At 34.7% G+C, this 23,713-nt stretch overlaps 4 protein-coding genes and 1 long non-coding RNA gene across 11 annotated transcripts; 3 read left to right on the top strand and 2 right to left on the bottom strand.

Moving 5' to 3' along the window:
• The first annotated feature begins 1,267 nt into the window (after positions 1 to 1,267).
• Positions 1,268 to 5,962, top strand: Gdi (GDP dissociation inhibitor). 2 transcript variants are annotated; one of them, XM_034315838.2, is made up of 5 exons: positions 1,268 to 1,610; positions 3,040 to 3,453; positions 3,530 to 3,743; positions 3,971 to 4,153; positions 4,235 to 5,962. In XM_034315838.2, exons 1-5 carry the CDS (start codon positions 1,450 to 1,452, stop codon positions 4,589 to 4,591), a joined length of 1,329 nt encoding a protein of 442 aa, XP_034171729.2. In that variant the 5' UTR covers positions 1,268 to 1,449; the 3' UTR covers positions 4,592 to 5,962. The 2 variants fall into 2 exon arrangements, with proteins under 2 accessions (XP_034171729.2, XP_034171730.2); XM_034315839.2 differs by lacking the exon at positions 1,268 to 1,610 and adding an exon at positions 2,473 to 2,973.
• On the bottom strand, positions 5,940 to 9,981 carry Aasdh (Aminoadipate-semialdehyde dehydrogenase). 2 transcript variants are annotated; one of them, XM_034315835.2, is made up of 9 exons: positions 9,702 to 9,981; positions 9,373 to 9,625; positions 8,832 to 9,290; positions 8,283 to 8,751; positions 7,297 to 8,219; positions 7,082 to 7,233; positions 6,857 to 7,020; positions 6,527 to 6,790; positions 5,940 to 6,324 (listed from the first exon to the last, which is right to left on the bottom strand). In XM_034315835.2, exons 1-9 carry the CDS (start codon positions 9,703 to 9,705, stop codon positions 6,079 to 6,081), a joined length of 2,934 nt encoding a protein of 977 aa, XP_034171726.1. In that variant the 5' UTR covers positions 9,706 to 9,981; the 3' UTR covers positions 5,940 to 6,078. The 2 variants fall into 2 exon arrangements, with proteins under 2 accessions (XP_034171726.1, XP_034171725.1); XM_034315834.2 differs by having other exon boundaries at positions 5,940 to 6,468; positions 9,702 to 9,975.
• Positions 9,982 to 10,046: 65 nt separating this feature from the next.
• On the bottom strand, positions 10,047 to 11,628 carry SkpA (S-phase kinase associated protein 1 SKP1-related A). 3 transcript variants are annotated; one of them, XM_034315846.2, is made up of 3 exons: positions 11,341 to 11,628; positions 10,689 to 10,967; positions 10,047 to 10,607 (listed from the first exon to the last, which is right to left on the bottom strand). In XM_034315846.2, exons 2-3 carry the CDS (start codon positions 10,965 to 10,967, stop codon positions 10,398 to 10,400), a joined length of 489 nt encoding a protein of 162 aa, XP_034171737.1. In that variant the 5' UTR covers positions 11,341 to 11,628; the 3' UTR covers positions 10,047 to 10,397. The 3 variants fall into 3 exon arrangements, with proteins under 3 accessions (XP_034171737.1, XP_034171736.1, XP_076548800.1); XM_034315845.2 differs by lacking the exon at positions 11,341 to 11,628 and adding an exon at positions 11,166 to 11,277; XM_076692685.1 differs by lacking the exon at positions 11,341 to 11,628 and having other exon boundaries at positions 10,689 to 10,976.
• A 1,642-nt stretch (positions 11,629 to 13,270) lies between these two features.
• LOC117612013 (uncharacterized) lies at positions 13,271 to 15,577 on the top strand. The gene is made up of 3 exons (XR_004583288.2): positions 13,271 to 13,747; positions 15,049 to 15,227; positions 15,332 to 15,577. It is a non-coding gene; the product is annotated as an uncharacterized LOC117612013 (long non-coding RNA).
• Positions 15,578 to 17,443: 1,866 nt separating this feature from the next.
• LOC117612012 (uncharacterized) lies at positions 17,444 to 23,587 on the top strand. Of its 3 annotated transcripts, XM_034340615.2 has the most exons (5): positions 17,780 to 18,090; positions 19,355 to 19,503; positions 22,784 to 22,869; positions 22,954 to 23,143; positions 23,333 to 23,587. In XM_034340615.2, exons 2-5 carry the CDS (start codon positions 19,432 to 19,434, stop codon positions 23,453 to 23,455), a joined length of 471 nt encoding a protein of 156 aa, XP_034196506.1. In that variant the 5' UTR covers positions 17,780 to 18,090; positions 19,355 to 19,431; the 3' UTR covers positions 23,456 to 23,587. The 3 variants fall into 3 exon arrangements, with proteins under 3 accessions (XP_034196507.1, XP_034196506.1, XP_034196508.1); XM_034340616.2 differs by lacking the exons at positions 17,780 to 18,090; positions 19,355 to 19,503 and adding an exon at positions 17,444 to 17,728; XM_034340617.2 differs by lacking the exon at positions 19,355 to 19,503.
• The last annotated feature ends 126 nt before the right edge of the window (positions 23,588 to 23,713 follow it).

Here is a 23,713-nt window from a genome sequence, read left to right as displayed (position 1 = left end):
CCTGTGTTGGAAATTTTTTTTTACAGAGACAAGGAATTGCTTTGAGTACATGTGTGTTTATGTCACCTGATAATCACCCAGGTGGATCCTATCTTGAAGCACATTTAGTGTGATGAATTACGACAGCAATGTTGATTTTTTCATTTGTAGATATAATATAATCTCTTGATACTTCCCTCAGAAACAATTTGTACGTTATTTTTTTGCCTGGATTGAAATGAAGATGCACTATATAAGCATTAAGAAGAGCATAATTTATCAAAAATAATACTACTCTTTTTGTCCATTTTCGAATTTTTCTCAAAACTCCAAAATACGATAAGTATTGATCAGCTCTGTCGACACCCTTCATATATTTATTGTATTCAATAATACATTTGGGTTTATAAATGTTGTCACCATATTTAGTTTTCTTGTTGGTATCAATCATTTTCGTGTTATGAATGGATGATATCATTTAGATATCTCGTTTGTCTTGCCACACTTGTAATAAAATATCACCTTTTCTTCGAAAAATCATATCACCTTTCTTTAATTGAGGTAGCCTCTGACACTATGTAATAAATATTTTTATTAACAATTATTTACATATGCTATAAAAATTATATAAGAGTTATTATCAAGTAAGTTCACTGCTGATGTTGTAAATCTTTTCCTTATGAAGTATTTTTCTTCAAAGCAGCTGCTACAGATCACCCAGAATTTCAGTTTTTAGGAGGAAGCACTTACTTTGGGTTGTCACATACTTCCTTCCTTGGGGAAAGGAAAACATGCTGCGGTTTTCGTTAGTACCCTCTCTGATGCTACATATTTTTTTCCTCTTTCTTTAAAGATACATTTTAATAATTAAAATTAAATATATTACTAAAACAGCAATGTAAACAGTTAATGTTTTCAGTAATAATTTGATTTTTATCTTATCCTGTTGCTGCAGAAGTTATTGAAAAACCTAAGCACCTAGAAAAAACTTAAGAAAATATCTTTTTAAATAATAATAACAGTAATAATAATAATTATTATAAGAATGAGATTTACGAACCTGGAAATTCAGTCACCCACGCTGTCACCACGTGCAACCATATGCTCCATACATATTTTTTTAATTTCTTTCATTTTGAAACAATTAAATAACGCGGTGACAAATTTCGCGGGAACATTACGTCGCGATAACTTTAGCTGTATATGTCAAAATCAGTGATACAAGGTATGCATGTAGAGAAGCGACATCAACGCCGCCTGGATTTTCTTCGGTGGAGTTAAAATTTGCATAAAATTCACAAGAGTGGAGTTTGGAGGGCCTGTCCGTTCCGGCATAATAGTCGTGCGAGTTGGCAGACGCGCGACCGTGTGACATCGTTTCGTGAATTTTTATATCATTCCCAAAAGAGACTTTCGCAAGGATTTTGCACTCATACGTTTAGTGTTGTGCTGAACCTCTGCATTTCAAGGATGAATGAAGAATACGACGCGATTGTCTTGGGCACCGGGCTCAAGGAATGCATACTTTCGGGTATGCTGTCGGTCAGTGGGAAGAAAGTGCTCCACGTAGATCGTAACAAATATTACGGTGGCGAATCTGCCTCGATCACGCCCTTGGAGGATCTATTCGCGTAAGTATCCTCGGGGACACCGATCGGATCACGATCTCGACCCGATCCATTTTAACGCCAAACAACTATCTACCGGCATAACACGCTGCCCATGGGAGCCTGTAATCGATTAATCGTGTTACAGTGATACGGAATCTTGGCTCGTCTTAAATATTGATTTTTTCTCGCTTTCTTTTTTCCTCTTGCTTCGGGATGGTCGTCGATTATCGTAGCGTGTTCGAGCTCTCCCGTCAAGCGTATCGCAAGACGGAGCGTGACGTATGTGCATTGTCGCCTGCGGTAATGCGTCGTTGCTGTGTGCGACCGCTTCGAAACTTTCATCCGTTTCGAAACGATTTTATCGGAAAGTTGGCTAGAATGCCACACGTCGAAGCAAGGGGGAGGGGTCCGCCCCGCGAAATACATGCACGATCGAACATGCTCAAATAAACTGTACCGTTCCACGGACTTCAATAGTACGCTACATTTTTGTAGGATAATTTTTCATTACCATCTATTCCCCTTCTTTTCATCGACCTTCCTGTACGGTTTACATATATCCGCTTAACCGTTTAAAATATGCGAATAACCTACGAGAAGACAGATTAATCTATATACTTTATGGTTGAAAAGTTTCGAGGAGAAAACATATTAAGTAACAGAACGTGTACCGTTACGGGCATCCGTAGCTCGATCGACTTTCTGTAAAATTGAACATATGTTCCTTTATCCGGTCAAATTCGGAATGATTAGATCACTGAAATTAGGAGAATTTCGTAGAAGTATCAGAAGAGGTAAGAAATTTTATTAAACTTCTTTGATTACAAGTTAAAGAAGAAAAATAAAATAATTTTTGTATTGCAAGAAAAATTTGTCAGTTATCATTGTGCAGGAAAAATCATAAAGTAATATGAATATTATTGCAAGTAAGATAACGGGATAACGTGCCTTCTGAACTGTTCAGAAATGAAAATGATAACGCGTCAACGTGATTGCGCTTCTGGCTCAGAGGAGACAGTTATCGTGTGTGTCCGGCTCCACTCAATAAATTGTAACACGCATCTAAACTTATCTATCCATTTTGTTCAATTGCGTTCGATCTACTGTAAAAGCGAATGATAAAATATTACATACAATATTTTTATCCCACTATTTACTTTACGCGGTGGTTAAAAAAGAAAAAAAATCAATGAGTCCTACTTTGACCGGCTGTAAAGTAGTGTAAACATGTAATCACCAGATGCACCAGTGTACATTTAAAATTCATTTTGTTAACTGTACCGTGATAGAAAGTGAATAAAAATTATCGGTACGGTGTTTAAATGCAACCGTGAAGATTATCTTGAACCGTTATAAAACGAGAAATATTATAATAATTGTATTTGTAAGTGTATACGGAAAAAGTATATTCGTAATGAGAAAGTTAATTTTAGTTTGATACGTTATCCAGGAAATTCAAAGCCCCGCCACCGGATGAAAGTTATGGCCGCGGTCGAGACTGGAACGTTGATTTGATTCCAAAGTTTCTGATGGCCAATGGTTTGCTAGTGAAGCTATTAATCCACACCGGTGTAACGAGATATTTAGAATTCAAATGCGTCGAGGGATCGTACGTTTACAAGTCTGGAAAGATCTCAAAGGTGCCGATCGATCAACAGGAAGCGTTGTCCAGCGATCTGATGGGCCTTTTTGAGAAAAGACGTTTCCGTAGCTTCCTTATATGGGTGCAGAATATGCAGGAAGACGATCCGAAGACTTGGGAGGGTTTCGATCCGTTTAATAATAACATGAGCGCTTTGTACAATAAGTTTGGTCTCGATAAAAATACTCAGGATTTCACTGGACACGCGCTAGCACTTTATAGGTAAAATTTTATTTTTCGGGATGCGTTTAACAATTTGATTGTTCATTGGAATGACCTGGGTATCATGCTGTTTCAGGGACGACCACTATATTAGCCAAAGCGCGATTACTACTATAAGGAGGATTAAATTGTATAGCGATAGTTTAGCACGTTACGGGAAATCACCGTATCTCTATCCTATGTACGGTTTGGGTGAACTTCCTCAAGGCTTCGCGCGACTTAGCGCCATTTACGGTGGAACGTACATGTTGGACAAACCGATTGACGAAATCGTAGTAAAAGATGGAAAGGTAAAGGTTCAAATGTGTTTTTTAACCGTTTGAGTCCCAGGGGTCAAAGAAAAAAAAAACATTGTCGAAAAGTACCGAACAGCTCAATAGCGGTGTTATAATCCCAATATTGGGTCCTTTCGACATCAAATCTAAACAGCGCGACCGTGCTGCTTGGGACTCAAACGATTAATTATACGAGATAATTAATCATTAAGTTTTTAATTAATCGGTGATATTCGTTGCAGGTTGTTGGTGTACGTTCTGGCGATGAAATAGCTCAATGCAAACAAGTATTTTGTGATCCCACATATGTACCTGATCGCGTTAGAAAAGTAGGTCAGGTTATAAGATGCATTTGCCTGTTAGACCATCCGATACCAAGCACAGGGGATGCTCTCTCAACGCAAATTATTATTCCTCAAAAACAAGTAAGCAGATTTCTTTACCGCTTGTATTTAATATTAGCCTGTAATACAATGTACATATAAGTATATATATTGTTTTTCTAGGTTAATCGTAATTCCGATATCTACGTATCGTTAGTGTCTCATACTCACCAAGTAGCGGCAAAAGGATGGTTCATAGCCATGGTGTCTACAACCGTTGAAACGGACAATCCGGAAGCCGAAATAAAACCAGGCTTGAATCTTCTTGGACCCATTAGACAAAAGTTCATATCAGTCTCCGATTACATGGAACCGACAGACAATGGTCTAGAAAGTCAAATATTCATATCAACGAGTTACGACGCGACAACGCATTTTGAAACTACTTGCTTAGATGTATTGGATATATTTAAACGTGCTACCGGGGAAGAATTTGATTTTAACAAAGTCAAGCAAGACCTAGGCGACGAAGACCAGTAACCATAAGACAGTTACGTTCATTGGTCATTTTCTAAACTAGTTCATCCTGAAGTTAAAAGAAAAAAGAAAACAAACGCGAGTGAGCAATGTAATTCGATGCGTAAATCGACTACGTCGGTATTTATCTCTGAGTCTCGAGGCAGATGCGATCTGCTGGTAGACTCATGCCTAATAATATTAGATTCTCTTTAACAGAGAATACCCACAGAACATTATGCGAAATTTATTTTTCAAATTTGTCTCAATCTTGTTCTACGAACTGCCCTTTTTTACATTTTTGTCCTGGAATACGTGTGTACCGCCATTTTCACGAAAATTGATATTAGAACTTGTACCGTTCGTCGTTTGAATATTTTTGATCGATTTTGAACGAGTCAAAAAAAAAAAGAAAAAAAAATACAATTTACAATACGATTTGAGTGTATCTATGCATTAATCGTCATTGGCGTGTTTTTTTTTATTTCGGAGTAAACACGACAAACGGCGATTACTGTGACTTTATAAATGTATTATATATTATATTTTAACTATCATTATTTAAAAAAAAATAAAGAAAACTGTTTATTGAGATTGTAAATGTTACACAATCCTGTAGTCATTATTGCTATTCGCAGTAGTCAAAAAGGTTACGCACCACGACAGGAGGTACAAGATAAAGATAACTTTAAAAAAAGTGAATTCCACACGCAAATATATAAATAGCATGCCGCGGTTTAGCATTAGAAAATACTGCACATTTAGTTACAATATTTGACATTTTAAAAATGTATGTTAAAAAAAGATTGCAAAATAAATGTGTATAAGTTAAAATACTTGCAAACAAGTAATTACCTGTAATCAAAAGAATATTACAGGAGATGATTTTATGTCAAACTATTAGAGAAAGATTAAAAAGCGGCCAAGCATTTAAATATAAATTAAATAGATATATTATATATGTATAAATATACTTTCTCATTCTGAAATATAGATGAGTGAGAATATAGAAAAAATGGAGTCGTTAAAACGTTGTTATTTTATGTAAGCTTGAAAATCAGAATATTTCCTTGTTCAATATTTATATCGTGATCATTGTCAACCAAGAAGGTATATTTAATGAAATCTGAAAAAGACAATTATGCACAGATGCGTATTATTTTTGAAATAGCTATACGTGTGCATTTAAGTATGCGTGAATGTTTCGTTAACGAATGATTGGCTATTTTTCGCAACTTTTATTTCGCTTGCATTTTCGCTTAAAGTCGTAATAAGTGCATTGTGAATTTGTATTGCATATGGAAAAGAAAGTACATGTTTCTCTATTATTTTGTCTAAAACGTTATTCATATAACTGTAATGTCACAGTCGTAAAAAAAAAAAAAAAATAAATAATACTATATTAATTTCCATTGCTTTGTATTTCTGTATATTCCGAAACAGTATCGATAGGTAAATTTTTCTTGAAGCGTGTTTATATAAAATAATATGTAACACGTACCAATAACGTCTTACGTAAATTTCAGAACGTAAACGTTATTATCTCTGCATCCAATAATCGCAATGTCATTATCAACAACAGGCGATGAAAAAACTTCTCCAGGAAGCTTCTCACTTTTTATCAGTCTGTTTGTTGCAAAATTATAAATATTTAAGGTACCGTCTGTACATGCTACAAGTAAAAAGTTGTCCTCGCACCAGGGAGTAGCAAAGATTGGCGAGTGAAAATTTAACGTATGTTTTAACGTAGGTTCAGTCTGAAAACTTGAATTTTTTAACTGTAGACAATACACATTCTTGTTTTGACTAGCTATAATGATGTTTTCATAATCTGTAAATGTGTCATCGTTTCGCTTTACAATGTATGAAAATACATTACCATTAATTTTATATTCCCATACCTGTAAAGAAATAAGTTAAAACAAAGTTATTTTGCAATATTAAAAATATATTAAGTACCTTAACATTCGCTTGAATATTAAAACAAGATAGTATTCCCGTTACAGAACAAAACAAGACAAGTCCACTGTTCAGTGTTACAGGCGCAACAAAAACGGGATCTGTTAATTTATGTCTCCATGTAATTTCTCCTGATCTTTGTTGCAATGCCAAACAAAATCCGTCCAAAGTTCCAAATAATACTGAACCTGATGGTGAATGCAAACAACCCGACGCACTAATACTTCCATTGCTGCCTTTTATTTTCCAAATTTCACCTCCGTCCTAAATTTAATTTTGTTTTAATATAACTATTTGGATATAAGTACACAAGTATGTATTTATATATACTTTTGCGGATAAACAATACACGTAACAATCATAGGAGCCAATAAATATCACTTCTTGCTCTTTACAATATATCGCGGTACATTTTACAATATCTCCTGTTTGATATTTCCATATAATTTCTCCTGTTTTTAAATGCAGGCAGTATACATTACTATCATAACATCCTAAAAAAAAAAAGGAAATCAAATAATTGTACACAAAGGAATGGTGTACTAGAAAACTTACCTACCACCCCTTTAAAATTATCAAACACTAAAACTGAAGCTTCAATCCTGTCAGGTAATTTTATTTTAAATGCAGATACGCACATCTGATTATCCAATTCAATTGTAACAATAAAACCAGAGTGAGAACCACCTACTGCATATTTTTTTCCGCTGTAAAATCATGTTATTTAAATCACAGACTATGTTTGAACAATTTATTAAAACCATACTTACTCTGTGTATTGAAATAGGGTTGGTGATGCGTCTACGCATTTGAGTAAATTATACGCTTCTAAGATTTCAATTTTTGAAACTTTATCACACTTTATCTGAGATTTTTCGTTTGTGATTGGTAAATTTTTATATGTTTGACCTCTACATTTATACCACTGACATGTAGACAAGTGATCTGTTACGTTTGGTAAGTTAAAATCTGACTGTTCAACGTTCAACTGCTTTGGTATGGAATCGTTTGTACCAATACGTTTTATCAAAGGTATCATTTCATTATCATGAGAATAGCATGTAGTATTGACAGTTATTGTGTTTTTATGACTGTTTAACATTGTAATTTTTATATATGCGAGACATTCATCAATGGTTGCATCCCTTAAAAGCATGCCTATCAATTCAGAAAATTCCACGTTGAATACTTTAGACATAGTACTTGACATCTGCAATGCTGTGATAGATGTACCTCCCAATTTTACAAACCCACCATCTTCATGTTTTAAGTTATTTTTCCAAATAGATTTAAACATATTTTCGATTTTTTGAGAATCAATATTATCTTGGATTAGATCTATTGTTTGGTCTTGGAGGCAACGTTGTTTTAAAAATTCCATAGAAATTTTTCCACTAGAAGTATATTCAACATGTTCGAACACGTGAATTTTATCTGGCTTATACAAAGAATCTAATTTCTGTAAATGTTCCATCGCAGCAGTATTTATGTCAAAATAATTTCTTATTTCTTCCTTCAGGACTAGACACACATGTAATCTATGGTAACTTTCATCCCATATGACGTAACAACTTTTAATAAAATGTAATTGTAACATCAATTCTTCAAGTTTAACTAAGTCTACTTTGTTACCAAATCTTTTTATGATACTATTTCTTCTCCCTTTATAAAATATATTACTTTCTTTATCAATCTGAAATAGAAATATGTGCAATTATATTAAATGTAATTATTATTCAGGATATAATGCACTTACATTAACTACATCACCAGAATCTCGAAATACCGGTAATTCTAGCTCTTCAATGTTTTCTTCATTTATTGTACATACTCTTGTATTACTTCCTATATAGAGAGAACCTGTACCCTCTGTTAATACTTCTCCCATTTCATTTTTTACACGGAACATAGTTTGAGATAATACTTGTCCCAAGCACCTTGTATCATACTCTGCATTTGTTACTAAAATTTCATTTATACTAGCCCAACATGACACTTCAGTAATACCATAGATATTGTAAATTTTAGTAGTGTTACAAGGATGTTTTGTTTCTAGGAGTAACTCTGTTTTAGGAAAAGGTTCTCCACCAAAAACAAGAGCTTTTAATGAAGTATCATTACTTAAGATAGTAGTTTTCAAACATTCAGCTGTCCAACTGTGTAAAAAGACTGATGGTGTTATTTGCAGTACAGTAATTTGACTAGAATATGCTTCTCTTATAAGTCTGAAAATAAAATACATTTATATAAAAATTTTTTTCCAAATAATACCTGCAGTATTGCATAGTTTAACATCATTATTCACCTATTTGGATTATTTTTTAATAACTTTGAAACCATAAACAATGTCCCAGCATTTGAGAGAGCAAGAAAGATTTCTACAATACTAGGATCAAATGTAAAATTTGTAAACTGAGCTATTTTATCAGATTCTGTAATTGTTAATATCTTAGTCAAATCTAAAATATTAGGAACTATACAGGAATGTGGCACTTTAATCACTTTTGATATTCCAGTGGAACCAGAAGTACAAATTGCATAAGCATAATGGTTCTTTTCTGAATATTTTGCAGTTTGTTCTTGAACATGTTTCAATTTTATAAGATAAATACATTCATTGTGAATAATAAATTGATGCAAAATACTTCCATCAGTAGTTATTTGTTTAGAAAATAAATACTGTACACGTAACAAATTTTTTAAAGTTGTAAATTCTATTACATCCGAAGGTACATTCAGAAAACCATGCTCACTGGTTAAAATCCTAAAAAAAAAAAAATAAAAATGATCAAATTTTGTATTATCTATTATGTATTTCAAATATTCTATAAGATTTAAATTTTTACCCAAGTATCAAAGATACTATACAATATTCAGGAATATCAAAATTTATGCCAATGAACTCAAAATGCTTTATGCATTTCAAATAATCAGAAATAATATTCCTTGTAGTAAGAACATCTTGATAGCTTATGTAAATGACTTGTTGTAAGCCATGATATTCTATTGCTACTTTATTGAGGTGATTCCAGTTACAAATATCATGTAACATTTTTGTTAGATTGTTAGAATCATATTTGTAAGATATTGAATATCTTTCTATAACATCATTAAAAATAAATATACAACTTGACAAGTACTAATCAGAATCATGATTATTTATATATACACCTACTCATTGTATATCCAATCTTATCTAAAATATTGTGTTTGTTTATTATGTATCAAGCTTGAAAATTGTTTTGACATTGGTCACCTTGTGCAATGAATAAAAACACAACTGCTGATATAGGTTATGTCGTATCTTTTTTCGTCTATGTATACACATATAGTATAACTGTGTATTTCAAATTCCATAAATACTCATCATGCTTTTGATTTTTCTATTTGTTTTATATTTTTGATGAAAAAATATGATTTATCCCAATTCCTTCAATAATTTACAATTTATTCTTACTCATATTTATAATATTTCATAAAACGATAAAATAAAATATAATTTAAATAAAAGTTCCATAGATAGAAATTAAATTTATATTCTAAGTAAATGTGATATAATTGTTATACAGATCTATTATACTGCTAAGTAGAGGTAACAATGATGACAACAATATAAATTTGTCTGTGTAATTTCCATTATATGTGATAAATAGTATTAGTTAATGGTATACAAAAGATTTAAGATAAATAAACCACAGACACATTAAGGTCATCTATTTATGTTATACATCCATGTATTGATTGTAAAATGATGTGACTACGGTTCGAGACATTTTTAAAAATAATGTGATTAAAGCATCAACCACTGAATTTTTAAATATTGAAATTGATATTTTAAAAAACCAAAAGATATATTTATAAACAAGTTGATCTATTTTTCTTCACACCACTCATTTTCTTTGCGAACTTGTTCTTCTTCTGATGCAGCAAAATCATTTTTAATGTTGAAAGTTTTTCGAATTTCTTCTGGTGTTTTGCCTTTTATCATATTAGCAACAGTTTTGCATGTCACATCCAACAGTCCTTTAATATCAAGATAATTAGCTGCCAAAATTAATTCAAAGAGAGTTCCTTGGTCAACCTAAAAATATGTTTTATTTATAATTGCTATAATTCCTTTAGGAAAGCATTACAAATATAATAAAAACCAATAAATATTTACCTTTAGAAAGTCTGCATCCCAGGAACTGATATCATCTGTACGTTTTTCCTTATTCTCGTCATCTTCAGGAGGTGGTGGATCGTCTTTGTGATAAGTAGCCCATTGTATTACTTTCCTGAGAATAGCAGAATTAACATTTGGCAGAGGAACAACTTCCTCTTCATCTTCATCCATTCCAAGATCTTCCAACATAGTTTTTATAGTAACTGAGCATTTTGCAATATCAACATCCACTTCAAAAACTTCCCCATCAGAACTCTGTAGTTTAATATTAGGCATCTGAAACATATTTTTAATAATTATAATTAAGATGCACTGACAAAAATAGTTTCTTTACAACGACGAAGTGCCGTCGTATTTGAGTATGAATATCATAGTTTCTATTATCATAATAGATCGTTAGAAATATCTATACTCCGATTAATAACTAGAAAATTCTTCACATATTTTAAGTTTAAATTGAAATTATTCATTTACGATCATTTCCTTTCAAAAACAGACACTCCATCGATGTAACAAAACAACTACCGTGAACGACATTTTCTCAAGACTAGTCGTATGTACAAAATATCAACTTAGTTCTGAAAAGTCAAACGTGACATTATACATTTTAATTCTTAACAAAACATTAACAAAACATTAAGAAAATCACCGTGAATTGCTTGTTGTGGACAATGAACAGAGGTATCTAATAATTTGCTACACCGTTGGATCAGCAGAAGGCACTTGTTCCCCTGCCGTTTCACGCTCCTCTTCCAGCTTTTATTCGTCTGTTTTATTTTCTCTCTCTCTCTCTGATGTAATATTCGTTCTCTATTCTAAATTCTCCGTCCTTTTCGATGCATCAAGAACTCAGCTACGTCGTTTTCACTCTCCTATTCTGTTCTCTTTTCCGTAGCTTTTGCTATGGAGGGAACGCGAAAATTGCGTTGGTACAATACACGGCAACTAACATGAGATGGCGCCATCGTACTGCGCAATTGGTTTTCAAGATTATTCGATTTATTAAATAGACAAACTTTAGTAATTTTGTACTCGTAGTTATTAATACATCAACTACTATAAATACATCATTTTAATAATGTAGATAATTTTATTTTATTGTATTAAAGGTATGCCAAAGTAGGCAATTTATAGTATACGCAGTCTTGTATGTACATACACCAATCAGCGTTTGGGAGTAATTTTAAAAAACAGATTGCGTTCAAGGTGCTCAATTTCAACGGTTCAATCATCAACGTAAAAGGAAAGATAATAATAGCATTGTTAAAAAACAATCGCTACATTTAAAAAAGGATTATTATACAAACAATGTTAAAAGGTATTCATTGTTCAAGAAGTATACAATTTTATATCCATTTCGCTTTAAGCGTTTACAGTCATGAGTAGTTTACAAACAAATTACGATATTTGAGAGCACAAAACCGCTTGCGATAAAAGAACATCGTTTTCTTTTTTCTTGTAACAAAGAAAGCAGGTTTTTATTCGAGCCGATTGGCGCCAATGAGCGCATCATCGGACACTGAAATTTAAAAATTACGAGGTGTCACGTGAGTCGATGAAAAAAAAATTGCTCCATAATTTCCAATAACGATCCAGATGATTTTTGACGTAATCATGATAAAACTGAGGGCGAATGTGACGCCATCGTTTCGAACCATAAAATTATGCTCTTCTATTACTCGAACGATTTTTCGTCGACAATCTACGAAAGTCAGGATGCATAAACGGACAGAGGATACGCACAAGAGTGATGCTCATCTAGGCGCCAGCATCCTACGCATAATCCTCTTCCCCCTTGTTTTCACCATGATAGAGATCTCTCTTTTTCTCTACCTCTTTGTCTTCCTATATAGCAATTTTTCTCTTACACAGAATTTACAGAAACATGTTCTTTTTTTTTCCATTCTATGGATTTCATTTTTAGTCATCCTCTTATAAGGGCGTTTATTGAAGAGTTTCAAGCGAAAAATAGACAGAGGAAACGGAATAACGACTACAGTCGCAACGATTCGACGATCGTATCAGAAAGTGCATTTCCCTGAACAAGAGTAGTTTCACCAACGATTTAACTTGCCCGAAGCAGGGATAAACGTACGATCAGCATGCATCCACATTTGACTAAGAGCTTGCCCATAATTTGCCTTCGGCCATTATCGAATTGAGGGAAATTGAAAATATTTGTTAGACGAAGAAAAAACATTCGCGTGGTCGTCTAACAATATAATAACTAAGTAAAAGATAAGAAATTGGAGAGAATTTCAAGTCACGTTGACATTATAATATTATAGCATCAGCTAAAAAAATGAAGGAGAAACATCGGAGAGATTGCTTCCTTGATCTCTGGATAAGGCTCCAATCTATCTTTTTCCTTTTTATACTCGAATAAATTTTGTTTCTTTTAGACACGTCTATACATACACTCGCCATTGTGTATCGGTGAATTAAGATTTTTATAGACTCTCTTTCGAACGAAACGAATTCATTCCTTCTTTTTTTTTTCTTTCTTTTATCTCTGGTTCTTACATCTTCCTCCGGTATTGTTCGTGATTCTCGCGTATCACCGAACAAATAAGATTCGATGGTTCAATCAGTCGATCAAGTTAATCAATTTGTATTTAATTTTGTATTGATCGATGCTCAAATAAACATTCACTACTATCGAATTAAACAGAAAGGATTGACTCGTTGGAGAACGTTGAATGAAATGCTGACAGAGCTGTTTATAAAACAGCGAAACTTAATATCGATTTCGAAAGATGCTGGTGTAAAAAAGAAATAATTCTCAACAACGATGCTTAACGAACGTAAGAATTACAGGAGCGAGGTTTTTTGAGGAATAATTAACCTACAACGCCCGCGTAGGTCTCATTAAAAACAACAGGCAAGACTTGGCAGACAGGTATCTGTTTTAACGTGCAAAAGCCTTCGTTGCTTTTCTTTACTTTATTTTTCAGTTTTTCTTATTCTTACGCATGGCGAGCGATTAAGGAAAGCTCGTATTGTAACGGAGTGAGCAAAAATAACCTGAATCATTGACTGGGATAGTGGAAATGGACGTATGTAGTAAGACACGTTATAATATGTAGTATTTATTATTTGTATAATAAATAATGTTCAGAATGTCCTTCTAAGAATGGTGTTAACTCTACATTAAGAGTGATTACAGTCATCTTAACGCGTTGACTGTCAACTACGAGGCAACTCGTAGTTTGCGTTATTCCCTAGGACGTCAACTACGAGTTATCCCGTATTTTGTGCACGAATTGACTCGTAGTTGGCGTCCTAGGCAATAACGCACACTAATAAGAGTTGTCTCGTAGTTGGCAGTCAACGTGTTAAAGAAGAGAAAAGATAAATTATTCCGATGAATGTTAGCTTACAGTTCATCGTGTACATACAGTATCAATCATAGTATCCGTTCGTCTAGTGAAAAACCACTGACTTTGGAGTCCAAGTTTAACCGCAGCAAATAAATATTTGAAAGCTTTTATCAGATGATTATGTTAATTATTTTAACGCTTTTATTAAATAATTAGATTTATGATATTTGCTGCGGTTAAACTTGGACTTGAAGGTCAGTGCTTTTCCACTAGACGAACGGACACTATGATTGATACTGTATGTACATACCTAGACAAAACTGCAGAGTTTCTGGTGACACCCATATTTTCTGATTTTATTGAACATTCCCAGAAGAGTTCATTTCTCTTAGATAACCGTTATGTCTGCAGTAATTGAATACATAGATCGTATCAGTTGATCGGTGGTCCAAGAGCTATTCTCTCTTTTACGATAACGAATCAGTCGGATCTCCTCGTAGCAAGTCAATGAAATCGTAACGACTTTTCTTGTCTTCTACTTACCCAAAAAAAGTCGCGCGAAAAGAGCAACCATCATGGGGATAGAAAGCAATTAATTCGCAATTACTCGGTTTACATCGGTTCGCGGGTCAACTAGGGGAGGAAAAAATTTGAAAAACGCGTTAACAACCGAGATGAAGAGCGAACAAGGGTTTCGAGGAGCTGCGTACTGCAGACATTGCGGCGCCTTCGAGGCGAAGGATCCACGTAATTCGGTATTTATCACCGCAACCATTACGTAGCGTAGAGACGGCTACATTCGACGTGCGTCACGAAAATTCTGCTCTATCCTCGTGTCACTACCCTTCGACCCCGAATCTTTTGCTTTTCTGCCAATTTCCTAGGTGAATACATTCCGTTGAATCTCAGCCAAAATAAATCCTGTTTCGTTTTCTTCGTTATACTTAATAATCATTGACGCGTTCACTGACCACGGGGTTCACCCCGGTACTAGCGTTTTAGATTGAAAATTTATGTTATTTTGTTTTGTGTTTCAGGAAAAAGGATTTCAAAGAAATGCTAATAGCTAACGTTTTAGGAAAGGAAATATCTCAAGACGAAAAATGGACAGTTTCAATCATTATTGAACCGTGAAACATGGTGATAAAATCACAGATGAAATTACAGAGGAAAAAAAAGAGGTTTAAGGGGTTAGGCCACTCTAAAGCAAGAAAAAGTAGGCATATTTTGGGAATATAAAAAAAAAAATGATGGAATAAACCAAATTCTGTAAGCCTTTATTTTACAACTAATAAACTTTAAAAATTAATTTTTGTATAGTGATTCAAGTCAAAATATGGGCTCTGCAGCATTTCTTCGATGACGCCTTTTTTTTGTAGAGCTAAATGGCCGGACCAGCAGCTCCTGCAGTTTTTAACTTAGGATATAAAAACCAAAATATTTTCGATTATATATGAGAACAGCTACCGAACCACGTAGGATTTTTTTGATATATCGATTTTTGCAAAAATGGCGTATGTTTTAAGAGAAAATGTAAAATTTCAGGAAAAAATCGTCAGAAAATTATTTATAACAAAAGAACTATGCAACATAATGAAAAAATCCTACGTAGTTCGGTAGAGAATTTAGTTTTGAATATACTGTTAAATTTTCAAATCAATTGGTGATGATCTGTTTGATTTATGAGTCCGGCCAGGTTGAAAAATACGTTTAAAGTTTTCAGTAATTCGAAATTCGAGTACTTAGAGATTTTTCCCATCCATAATCTTTTGCCATATCATTTTTAAGACATTAAGGCACCTTTTAAGCAAAAACAAAAATTTCGATTTTTTCAAAATTCTAGAGTGGCCTAACCCCTAAGAATCGAATGAACGCTTTGAAGAAAGCCGATTTCACTTAAAACAAATTGTAATAGGGTTTCGTCCTCGATGCTCGATGGAGAAGAGAGAAATCATAAGTTATAGGAAAGGTTCTCGAAGGGGGTGCAAAAGCCACCTTGGGCTGTTCAACAAAAGTAATCTCGTTAACATTTATTGAGCTTGCGATTGTTCTTAATAGTTACGTAAAGTTTATAATCTTTGTCTCCTTCGCCTTCGTTACCCTTCTCTAAACCCTCGAATTAAATATAAAATTCGTTCGAGAAGTTTTGTAGCTTCTTTAATTAGCCACGATTCTGTACTCCAATATTTTTCGTGGATACCGTGATTCATTTATGTAATCGCGTGTTACACCATGAAACGATTTTAAATTACACGTCGTAGAAGCTTACAGTTAAAACGATGAAGATTTATTAGGAACATTTTTAACACAATAAATAAATTCTTGACCATCTATCTTTCGGTCAATTTAAGAACATCCTGGCGCCTTCCGCTTATGCACCCTCTGTCGTTTATGCTCTCGAACCACCCCAAATTTCTCCATTGTATGCTTCAATCTTTTTGCTCTATCACGATTGACGGATTAGTCTGCTTAGTAAATTAACGGGAATAGCTTTGCTAAAAAAATTGACCTTTTTGTCGATGTAGAGCAAATGTACCATGACATTTTTTTAAGAACATGTTGTATTAACATGTATAAATGATAAAATTCCCACGAAGATTACATTCTGAAACTGAATGTAACAAGGCATTGCAATTGATTCTTTCCCTCTTTAACAAGCTAAAGTGAACTAGAGCTAGATTCGCTCTAAAGCCAACCTTTTTTCGGCCATTTCCGGTCAGACCGCAAGTGGCAAAAACAAAAAAAAATTTTTTTGAGCCATTCGTTGAGATTTTGACCCACTAAACACAATGGCGCAAGAATTTTTTCAATAACTCTTACCGTTTGGCCTGTGCAAAAGTGACAGGAAGTCTAAATTCTATAGCTCCCTTCTTAAGATTTTCAATCTTAGATACGGGTTGTCTAATAATTGGAAGACGCTGAAATTTGTTAATTAATTTATCTTGGTACCTTTAGGAAAAGTTATTATCCTGTATCTGCATACAAGTATTAATTCAGCATCGCGAGAGATGACGTATATGCGCGATCCATAGCAAGTGTGTTACCCCAACCGGTTAGGGTAACTTGGGCGTCTGATGTAGTACCCTTGGAGGAGGTTCCCCGTCCCCACTCTGGTTTCATTCACAAAAGATTCATTCATGAATCTACGTAAGAGGCTTTCTCCATCGGAATAACAGTTTTTCGTACAATCGAGAATCGCCAGTTTCGGTTTTTCTTCTGATATCATTGTGTTCTGGGTGGAGACTAAATCAGATGACGTAATTGAGACACAGAAGGGGTATGGAATACATACGGGGCGGCCGTAACAAACGTGGAGGAGGAACACGTCGGTGGTGACGGGTACCAATGGTGGTGGATACAGGGAAACCCTCTTGGTGGTACGGAAGAGGGGTGAGTGGTTCCACTATAAATGTGGCCAGCGCAAGCTCCACCAATCACTCGCCCTCTGACCTCGAAACTCCAAGCTCCCACGGGTACGAAACACCCCCTCCTTAACGTTCGCATTCAGATTTGAAAAGGAATCAGCCCCGTTTCGACAACGAAGACGCTCGTTGCCTCGTGATCGCCTCGTGCTTCTTTACGTACTTTGGAACATCTTTGAAGACCACCCCGAGTGAACCCACCTTTCGGATTGAAGACCTCCAGAAAAACACGAAAACATTCAATTATTTGTTTGACCCTCGATAACATCTCTATCTCTTCGCAGACATGACAACGGTGAGTAAAACACAGTTGAGATCTTTTTCCTGAGTTCTCTTTTCCTTTGTGTACTTCGCTTCGAGCAGTCGTGTAATCGTTGGAACCGGTGTCAATGAAGTTCCTATCTGCATTTGCCAGTCAAAAGTCTTGCGATATAAACAGTGTATTGCAAAAACGTGATGAATTTAAAAAAAATTTCTTCGAATTCTACTTATCTTGTTTTATCGTTTGAAATCGTATAGATATTATCAGTGGTATATAGTGTGATTGCTGTAATCGTAATGTTCTTCAATTTTCATTCAGTTACGATAAAGTGGATAATTAAAAGATAACTTGTTACGTTCGATAGCAAGATAAATATCTTCCATTGGCGAGCGATGGTAAAAATATTTCATTATTATAATTGCACAATTGCGTGCACATTGAGGTGAGCGATGCGGTTGTTACAAGCGTGATTGCTTCTCGTTTGAAACAGCTTTATCGTAATTGTTTATTCGTTGCAAATTAATTCGTTGTTATGTTAAAAGTCCACCAATTCTGAACCACCTGTTAATTGCAACAGGTACATGTGCATAGCCAAATACCAACTTACAACTTTTAGTTACAATGAAATTACAGACATTTGCTATAGACAACAAATAAATTCATATACCATAAGTGCCATTATATTATACTTTTATATCTCGAAATCACGACAGACTTTTTCTGTTTCGAAATTAAATGTATCACATGTCTGCGCTCGTTCTGTCTGTTCTTCTTACCTTATGACAATGAAATTTATATCTTCTATCTTGCAAAAGTTTCTTCCTTTATTGGTGCTCGTACAGTCGTTTAAACTACAAGAAGTAGTATCTACAAAATAGGATACGCGAACGTCGAAACGTAACTGCTTAGGAAACGTCAGGTTGAATCGAGTCGTCGAAGAGAACATAAAGTTTCTTGCTTTGGTCGAAGGAGTATTCGCAATTTACATTAACCCATAGCCCCAACGATGGCGCCAACGATTTCCGTGTATAGACACGGTATTACATGTTAGAGATTCATCAATGCCATCTTGTGCTTGCTGGTCGTAACTTTTATTACGAGCGTAATCAGCGATGCTCCCCTTTCCGTTTTCCAACTTCTGTCATGATTATGAATAATCCGTTTCGCGATGTACGAGCACTGTAAACTTGTTTGATAAAAAAGAATTGATTGATCGTGGTAGAGAACAACGAGTCTATTACTAGGAGAATTAACACCCTAACTGGTACAGTGGAAATGGACAAATGTGGTCAGACGAATTTTACTACTGACTAGAGGTGACCGAGTACTCGAATTTCGAGTCAAGCAATGATCAGAAATCGACGAACTGCTTGAAACAAAAGCGAGCTACTCGAATATTCGAACTGAAAATTCATCTTCAAGTAAATCGAAGTTTTACGAGGGCTCGAATATTCGAGTAGCTCGCTTTTATTTCAAACGGTTCGTCGATTTCGAGTAATTCGGCAAATTCAAGCGCTCGACTCGGCTCGAACAACCGAAGCGGGTTCAGCTCGGCTTGTAAATTACTAGTACTCGCACACCTCACACCTCTACTGCTGACTGCACATTATATGAAATCTATAATTAATTAATTAATTACATTTGGCACTAAATTGAAAGGAAAAAAATTTGAGGAGTCAAGTAAAGGTGACTGGTCCAACTGAGATTTGACGAAAGCGGAAAAACGAAAGGGAAGGATGAAAAGCTTTTTCTATGCCACGAGACAGAGAGGCGCCAAGACGTCCCATATCCGAGACAAAAATGAAATCGTACGTTTCTAGCTTTTCATCCCTTCTTTCTCAACCTATTCTCCCTCCTTCAGTACACTCCTATCATATTTCTATTTGCTCTGTTCAATAAAGAAAATCCTTCGGATTGAACGTTCAGTAAGATGAAAGCTTTTTATCGGCTTTCGAGCGATTACAACGCTTCTCTGTTCTAGGATTACTTATTCCTTTTTATACACTTACAACTACAAATGTTGTAGTATCTGATTTCTCTGCCACAAATCAAAGCGATTTAAATCGCTTTAACTTATCTCGTTTAGACGAGTTACGAGGAACAAACACAGCGATGAATCGTGAATTTCAACCTCTATAGAGATACATTATTTCTTTATCCAAAATTTATGCCAAGTCAACTTGTAAAATCAATAAGAAATCTTTCGATAGGGATGAACTTTCATATTTGTCGACTGTAAATTATGATTTTGTCTCTGATGATCGTGAAAACGTAATGTAAAATATGCGAACTGTGGGAAATTTGATTCTAAATTGTAAAAAAATATTGGGAAACAAAAAAGAGATCAAAGAATATGCAACTTTTTGTAAAAGCATAGCATTGATGCGCGTGGTTTATAATATCAACTGTTTTGCGTGATAATTTGTACAAAAGAGATGTTTTTTTTTTTTCATTTTAAATAACGCCTCACGCATAATGTAATCGAATAACTAATAAAAGTGTCTATGACCAAACACGTCCACTTCCACTGCGGCAGTGAAGTTTGATCTTCTTAATGGGTGGAAAGGAAGAAGGAACCTTCAAGATTTACCTTATGCCTTAAATGGTATATAGTTTTCGATGAATCGTACAGAAATTACACATTATGTTAATAACGTTCGATTAGTCGGTATTGCGTAGCATCCCTCGAGCAAACAATGAACGCGTTGGTTCCACGAAAAATGTGGTAATTGATACTTGACCCATTGAAAAGGGGATAGGCGAGTAATTCTGTTGCGAAACCCGTTGGAAAACGTGTCTCCTCGATAACTAAATTTCTCCTACGGATTATTAACGTTACACGATTAGCACATGTTGTCTATGGTGAATAATAAGGTTCTGCTTTATCCTGGGAATATGTACAATGTTTCTGACACGATTCTTAATGAAGAAATATAAGGGAGGAAACAGTGCTCCTGCTGCAACATCGGCATAAAAACATGAAAATATCATGCGAAACACGCTCATTTTCAAAGACTACTGCAACTTTTTTCAATTAAAAACTCATCGACGTTACTTTACATTTCAAGAGGGAAGGAAAAAATGCCTTTCCAGCTTGTTATTGTGTTAACATGTTGATTGATACGGTAGAAGTTCCCTTTTTTAATATGTTGCACGGTAATATGGATCGTCGAGGAAATTTTTAATGCAGTTAACCCGCTTCTTTTTTTTTTAAATAAAATTCATACTCGCGATTGTAGAGAAGCAGGTTCGTTTCTTTGATATTCGAATGATCGTTTTACAAAGTGGAGCATCAAGAAACGCGAAAACGCGAATGGTCGGTGATGCGTGCACGGTTTTTCGCATGCATTGTCCGCTATCAATCTATTTGCATAATTTCTGCAATTGCGATCACCGCCAATTAGCTAAAATTAACCATGTGCGATGTTCCCGTCCGATCCCATCACCACCTACTACCACCGCTGAGCGGTTCCTTTGATAATTTGTGAATTAATATATGAATCTCGTCGACCGATATCTACGATCACCTCGCATGAATCCTGTCCACTGGATACGTTGAAATAAAAACAAACGAACTTCGTTACACTCTATAATATAGCTATAGAATAAAATAACGTGTAGAAAATTTCGAGTTTTGAATCAGTTGATTAGATGTTTGGTTTTCGAAACATTTCGACTCTTCTTTGTTAAAGAATATTAGAATGCAAAACGGTAAACTGCTCTCGGTTATACGATATCTAAGATCTTCGGGAAAATCGTGTGAGAAAGCAGCCAGAAGGTGCTATAAATCCCATGAAACTACTCGATCTGTTTTAATCGATAAGGATCGAATATTAGACATTTACATTCTTCTCATTGAACCTTCGCGAAACGTTCGTATTACATCGAGATAACCAGCCTACCAAAATCTAAATCGAATCGCGACAACGCATATCCTCCCACGGGAAACACTATACCCCTCCTGGAAATTGATTAATTGAACCGGATTAGAAACAAATCGAAAGCAAATTGCTCGCAACCGCGGCAGTTTTCATCTTAAAATAATTGACTTTTCATTAATATTATTAACATAAAATTTTGAAATTACTGCTCGTTGATTATAACAAATGGAAACAATGGATTTTGATCTCTCAATCGCTTGTTTCGCTATGATAGGTAATTGTTTGTTACTATTACACGTATTAGAAAATCGGTGCACGTTATATGGACAAACTAGTCCACCTGAATTTTGAAACAATTCTATTAGGGGTACAAATTAATTCGGTGCCTCTTCTTTTTTTAATTAATGGCTTATTTTCAAGAACTTATAGTAACTACATTGAAATTATTGAATTTATTGTTATCGATATCATATTCTCACGCCATTTTTCAAATTCACAAAAGCGCGGGAAAATATTTGAATTTAAAATAGTAACTAAGAAAGTGTAATATTAAAGGTACCGAATTAATTTGTACACCTAATACATGCGTCTATCTGCCTTGGATGTTTTTCATGAAACGAGAGGTTGTTAAGGGCACAGACTCCTTGTGCCATGAACTGTATGCGTGCACTCACACAATCAACGGTTTGCATGCACGTATACGCCATCCGTGAGAGAGACGCTCGATTTCGTAGATTCCATTTTTCGTCTCGATAATTGCATAAATGAAATTTTCTTGGGTACAGCACACACGGGTAGACTTCCACGAAACACGCGCTCACAAATAACGAAAACAAGATGTCGAAAGGAAGGAATTTGCCGCAAATTGGGTGATGCAAGTTCATTTTCTGCTGTCGTTGAATCGAAACAAACGCATACCCGATACACGTTGAATGAAATTGTGAAATTGAGTATAGGGAATACAAGAGATCCAGTGACCTTTACATTTCGAGTAGCCAGATCTACGCGGTCACTATTGATTTCCTAAGTTATTTCCTTTTTTGCCCATTTATGAGGTGAAACAAGAGAAATAAAGTTGTGAATTGACATTTCCTTTCTTATTTATATCTATGCGGTGATAGTTTACCGGGTAATTAACTAATATGTTAACTGTTGTAACAAAAAAGTAGTAATGAAAAAATTACAATTATTGAAATTTTGATTGCAGGCTGTAGTATTCATCCAACGATGCATAGTTGTTCTTGCTATTATACTCTGTTACTTTCAAGTTCGGAGCGAAGGTGTGGACTGCCAGTGAGTATCTATAATAATTATTTATAATTATAAAATATTTAAAAAATGACAAATATTTACCAATGATATATTTTGTACTTCCAGAGCGTATCCATTTCACCGCTTGTGCAGAGGTACCATGACAAAAAAGCGTGCAATGTTTCCGACTGCATTTAGCTCAGGTTGCGACGATAACAATGTAAATATAAATTGTATCAGGGAATTTGAAGAACAACAACATTTTCCTTATCTTCCACTGTCGAAATCGAGGCTCTTAGTTGCTTTACTGAACAACGTAAGTTATGCTATTAACTCATTACCGACGGGGAAAAAGAATCATCGTTTTACTGAAATATAGGTTAAAAATGCCCCGTCGGTAATGTGTTAACTTGACATTTATCCCTTACGGATCACAATCCTCCAGAACGGTGGCAATGTATGTACATATATTCTAACGTTTTTTAAAAACGTCAAAACGTTGCAGAATTTACAGAAGGACATCACACGTTTGTCACGTCACAAAGGAAGGAACAATGAAATGGATGAACAAACGCCACCCTTAATCGACAGCTTTTTGTCAGAGTTGGAATCATCGGACAACTACTAAACAAGAATCAATCAGGAAATAAATATTTGCTCGACTCGTGGAAACATTTTTCATTAACCGAACATTCAGAAATGTGTATTTTGTCCTATTTCTATATCGTTTATATGAAATAAAATTCCTTTCCTCTCTTCACTTTCTTCTTCTTTCCATCCCGTATTGTATCTATCCTTACGATTTTTCATTTGAATCGCTTTTATTTATTTACTGCCAATGAATATAATTATAATTGAGCCATTGGATCTAATGTTTTCAACTGAT

Source organism: Osmia lignaria, chromosome 15 (genome assembly GCF_051020975.1).
Source record: "Osmia lignaria lignaria isolate PbOS001 chromosome 15, iyOsmLign1, whole genome shotgun sequence".
In the NCBI taxonomy this organism is placed as follows: Eukaryota; Metazoa; Arthropoda; class Insecta; order Hymenoptera; family Megachilidae; genus Osmia; species Osmia lignaria.
Note: the sequence above shows the minus strand (reverse complement) of the source record. Positions and strands in the feature narration are given on the sequence as shown.

What these genes read in the sequence shown, in the direction of transcription:
- Gdi (XM_034315838.2), top strand. Translation starts at nt 1,450, where the DNA reads ATGAATGAAGAATACGACGCGATTGTCTTGGGCACCGGGCTCAAGGAA. An exon ending in CCCTTGGAGGATCTATTCGC is followed by an intron (nt 1,611 to 3,039) that starts GTAAGTATCCTC and finishes TACGTTATCCAG; the next exon opens with GAAATTCAAAGCCCCGCCAC. An exon ending in CACGCGCTAGCACTTTATAG is followed by an intron (nt 3,454 to 3,529) that starts GTAAAATTTTAT and finishes ATGCTGTTTCAG; the next exon opens with GGACGACCACTATATTAGCC.
- Aasdh (XM_034315834.2), bottom strand. An exon ending in ATTCTGGTGATGTAGTTAAT is followed by an intron (nt 8,220 to 8,282) that starts GTAAGTGCATTA and finishes TTTCTATTTCAG; the next exon opens with ATTGATAAAGAAAGTAATAT. An exon ending in TAATTTTAAAGGGGTGGTAG is followed by an intron (nt 7,021 to 7,081) that starts GTAAGTTTTCTA and finishes TTTTTTTTTTAG; the next exon opens with GATGTTATGATAGTAATGTA.
- SkpA (XM_076692685.1), bottom strand. Translation starts at nt 10,976, where the DNA reads ATGTTTCAGATGCCTAATATTAAACTACAGAGTTCTGATGGGGAAGTT. An exon ending in GGGATGCAGACTTTCTAAAG is followed by an intron (nt 10,608 to 10,688) that starts GTAAATATTTAT and finishes ACATATTTTTAG; the next exon opens with GTTGACCAAGGAACTCTCTT.
- LOC117612012 (XM_034340615.2), top strand. Translation starts at nt 19,432, where the DNA reads ATGAAAAGCTTTTTCTATGCCACGAGACAGAGAGGCGCCAAGACGTCC. An exon ending in TCCGAGACAAAAATGAAATC is followed by an intron (nt 19,504 to 22,783) that starts GTACGTTTCTAG and finishes TTTTGATTGCAG; the next exon opens with GCTGTAGTATTCATCCAACG. An exon ending in TAGTTGCTTTACTGAACAAC is followed by an intron (nt 23,144 to 23,332) that starts GTAAGTTATGCT and finishes AAAACGTTGCAG; the next exon opens with AATTTACAGAAGGACATCAC.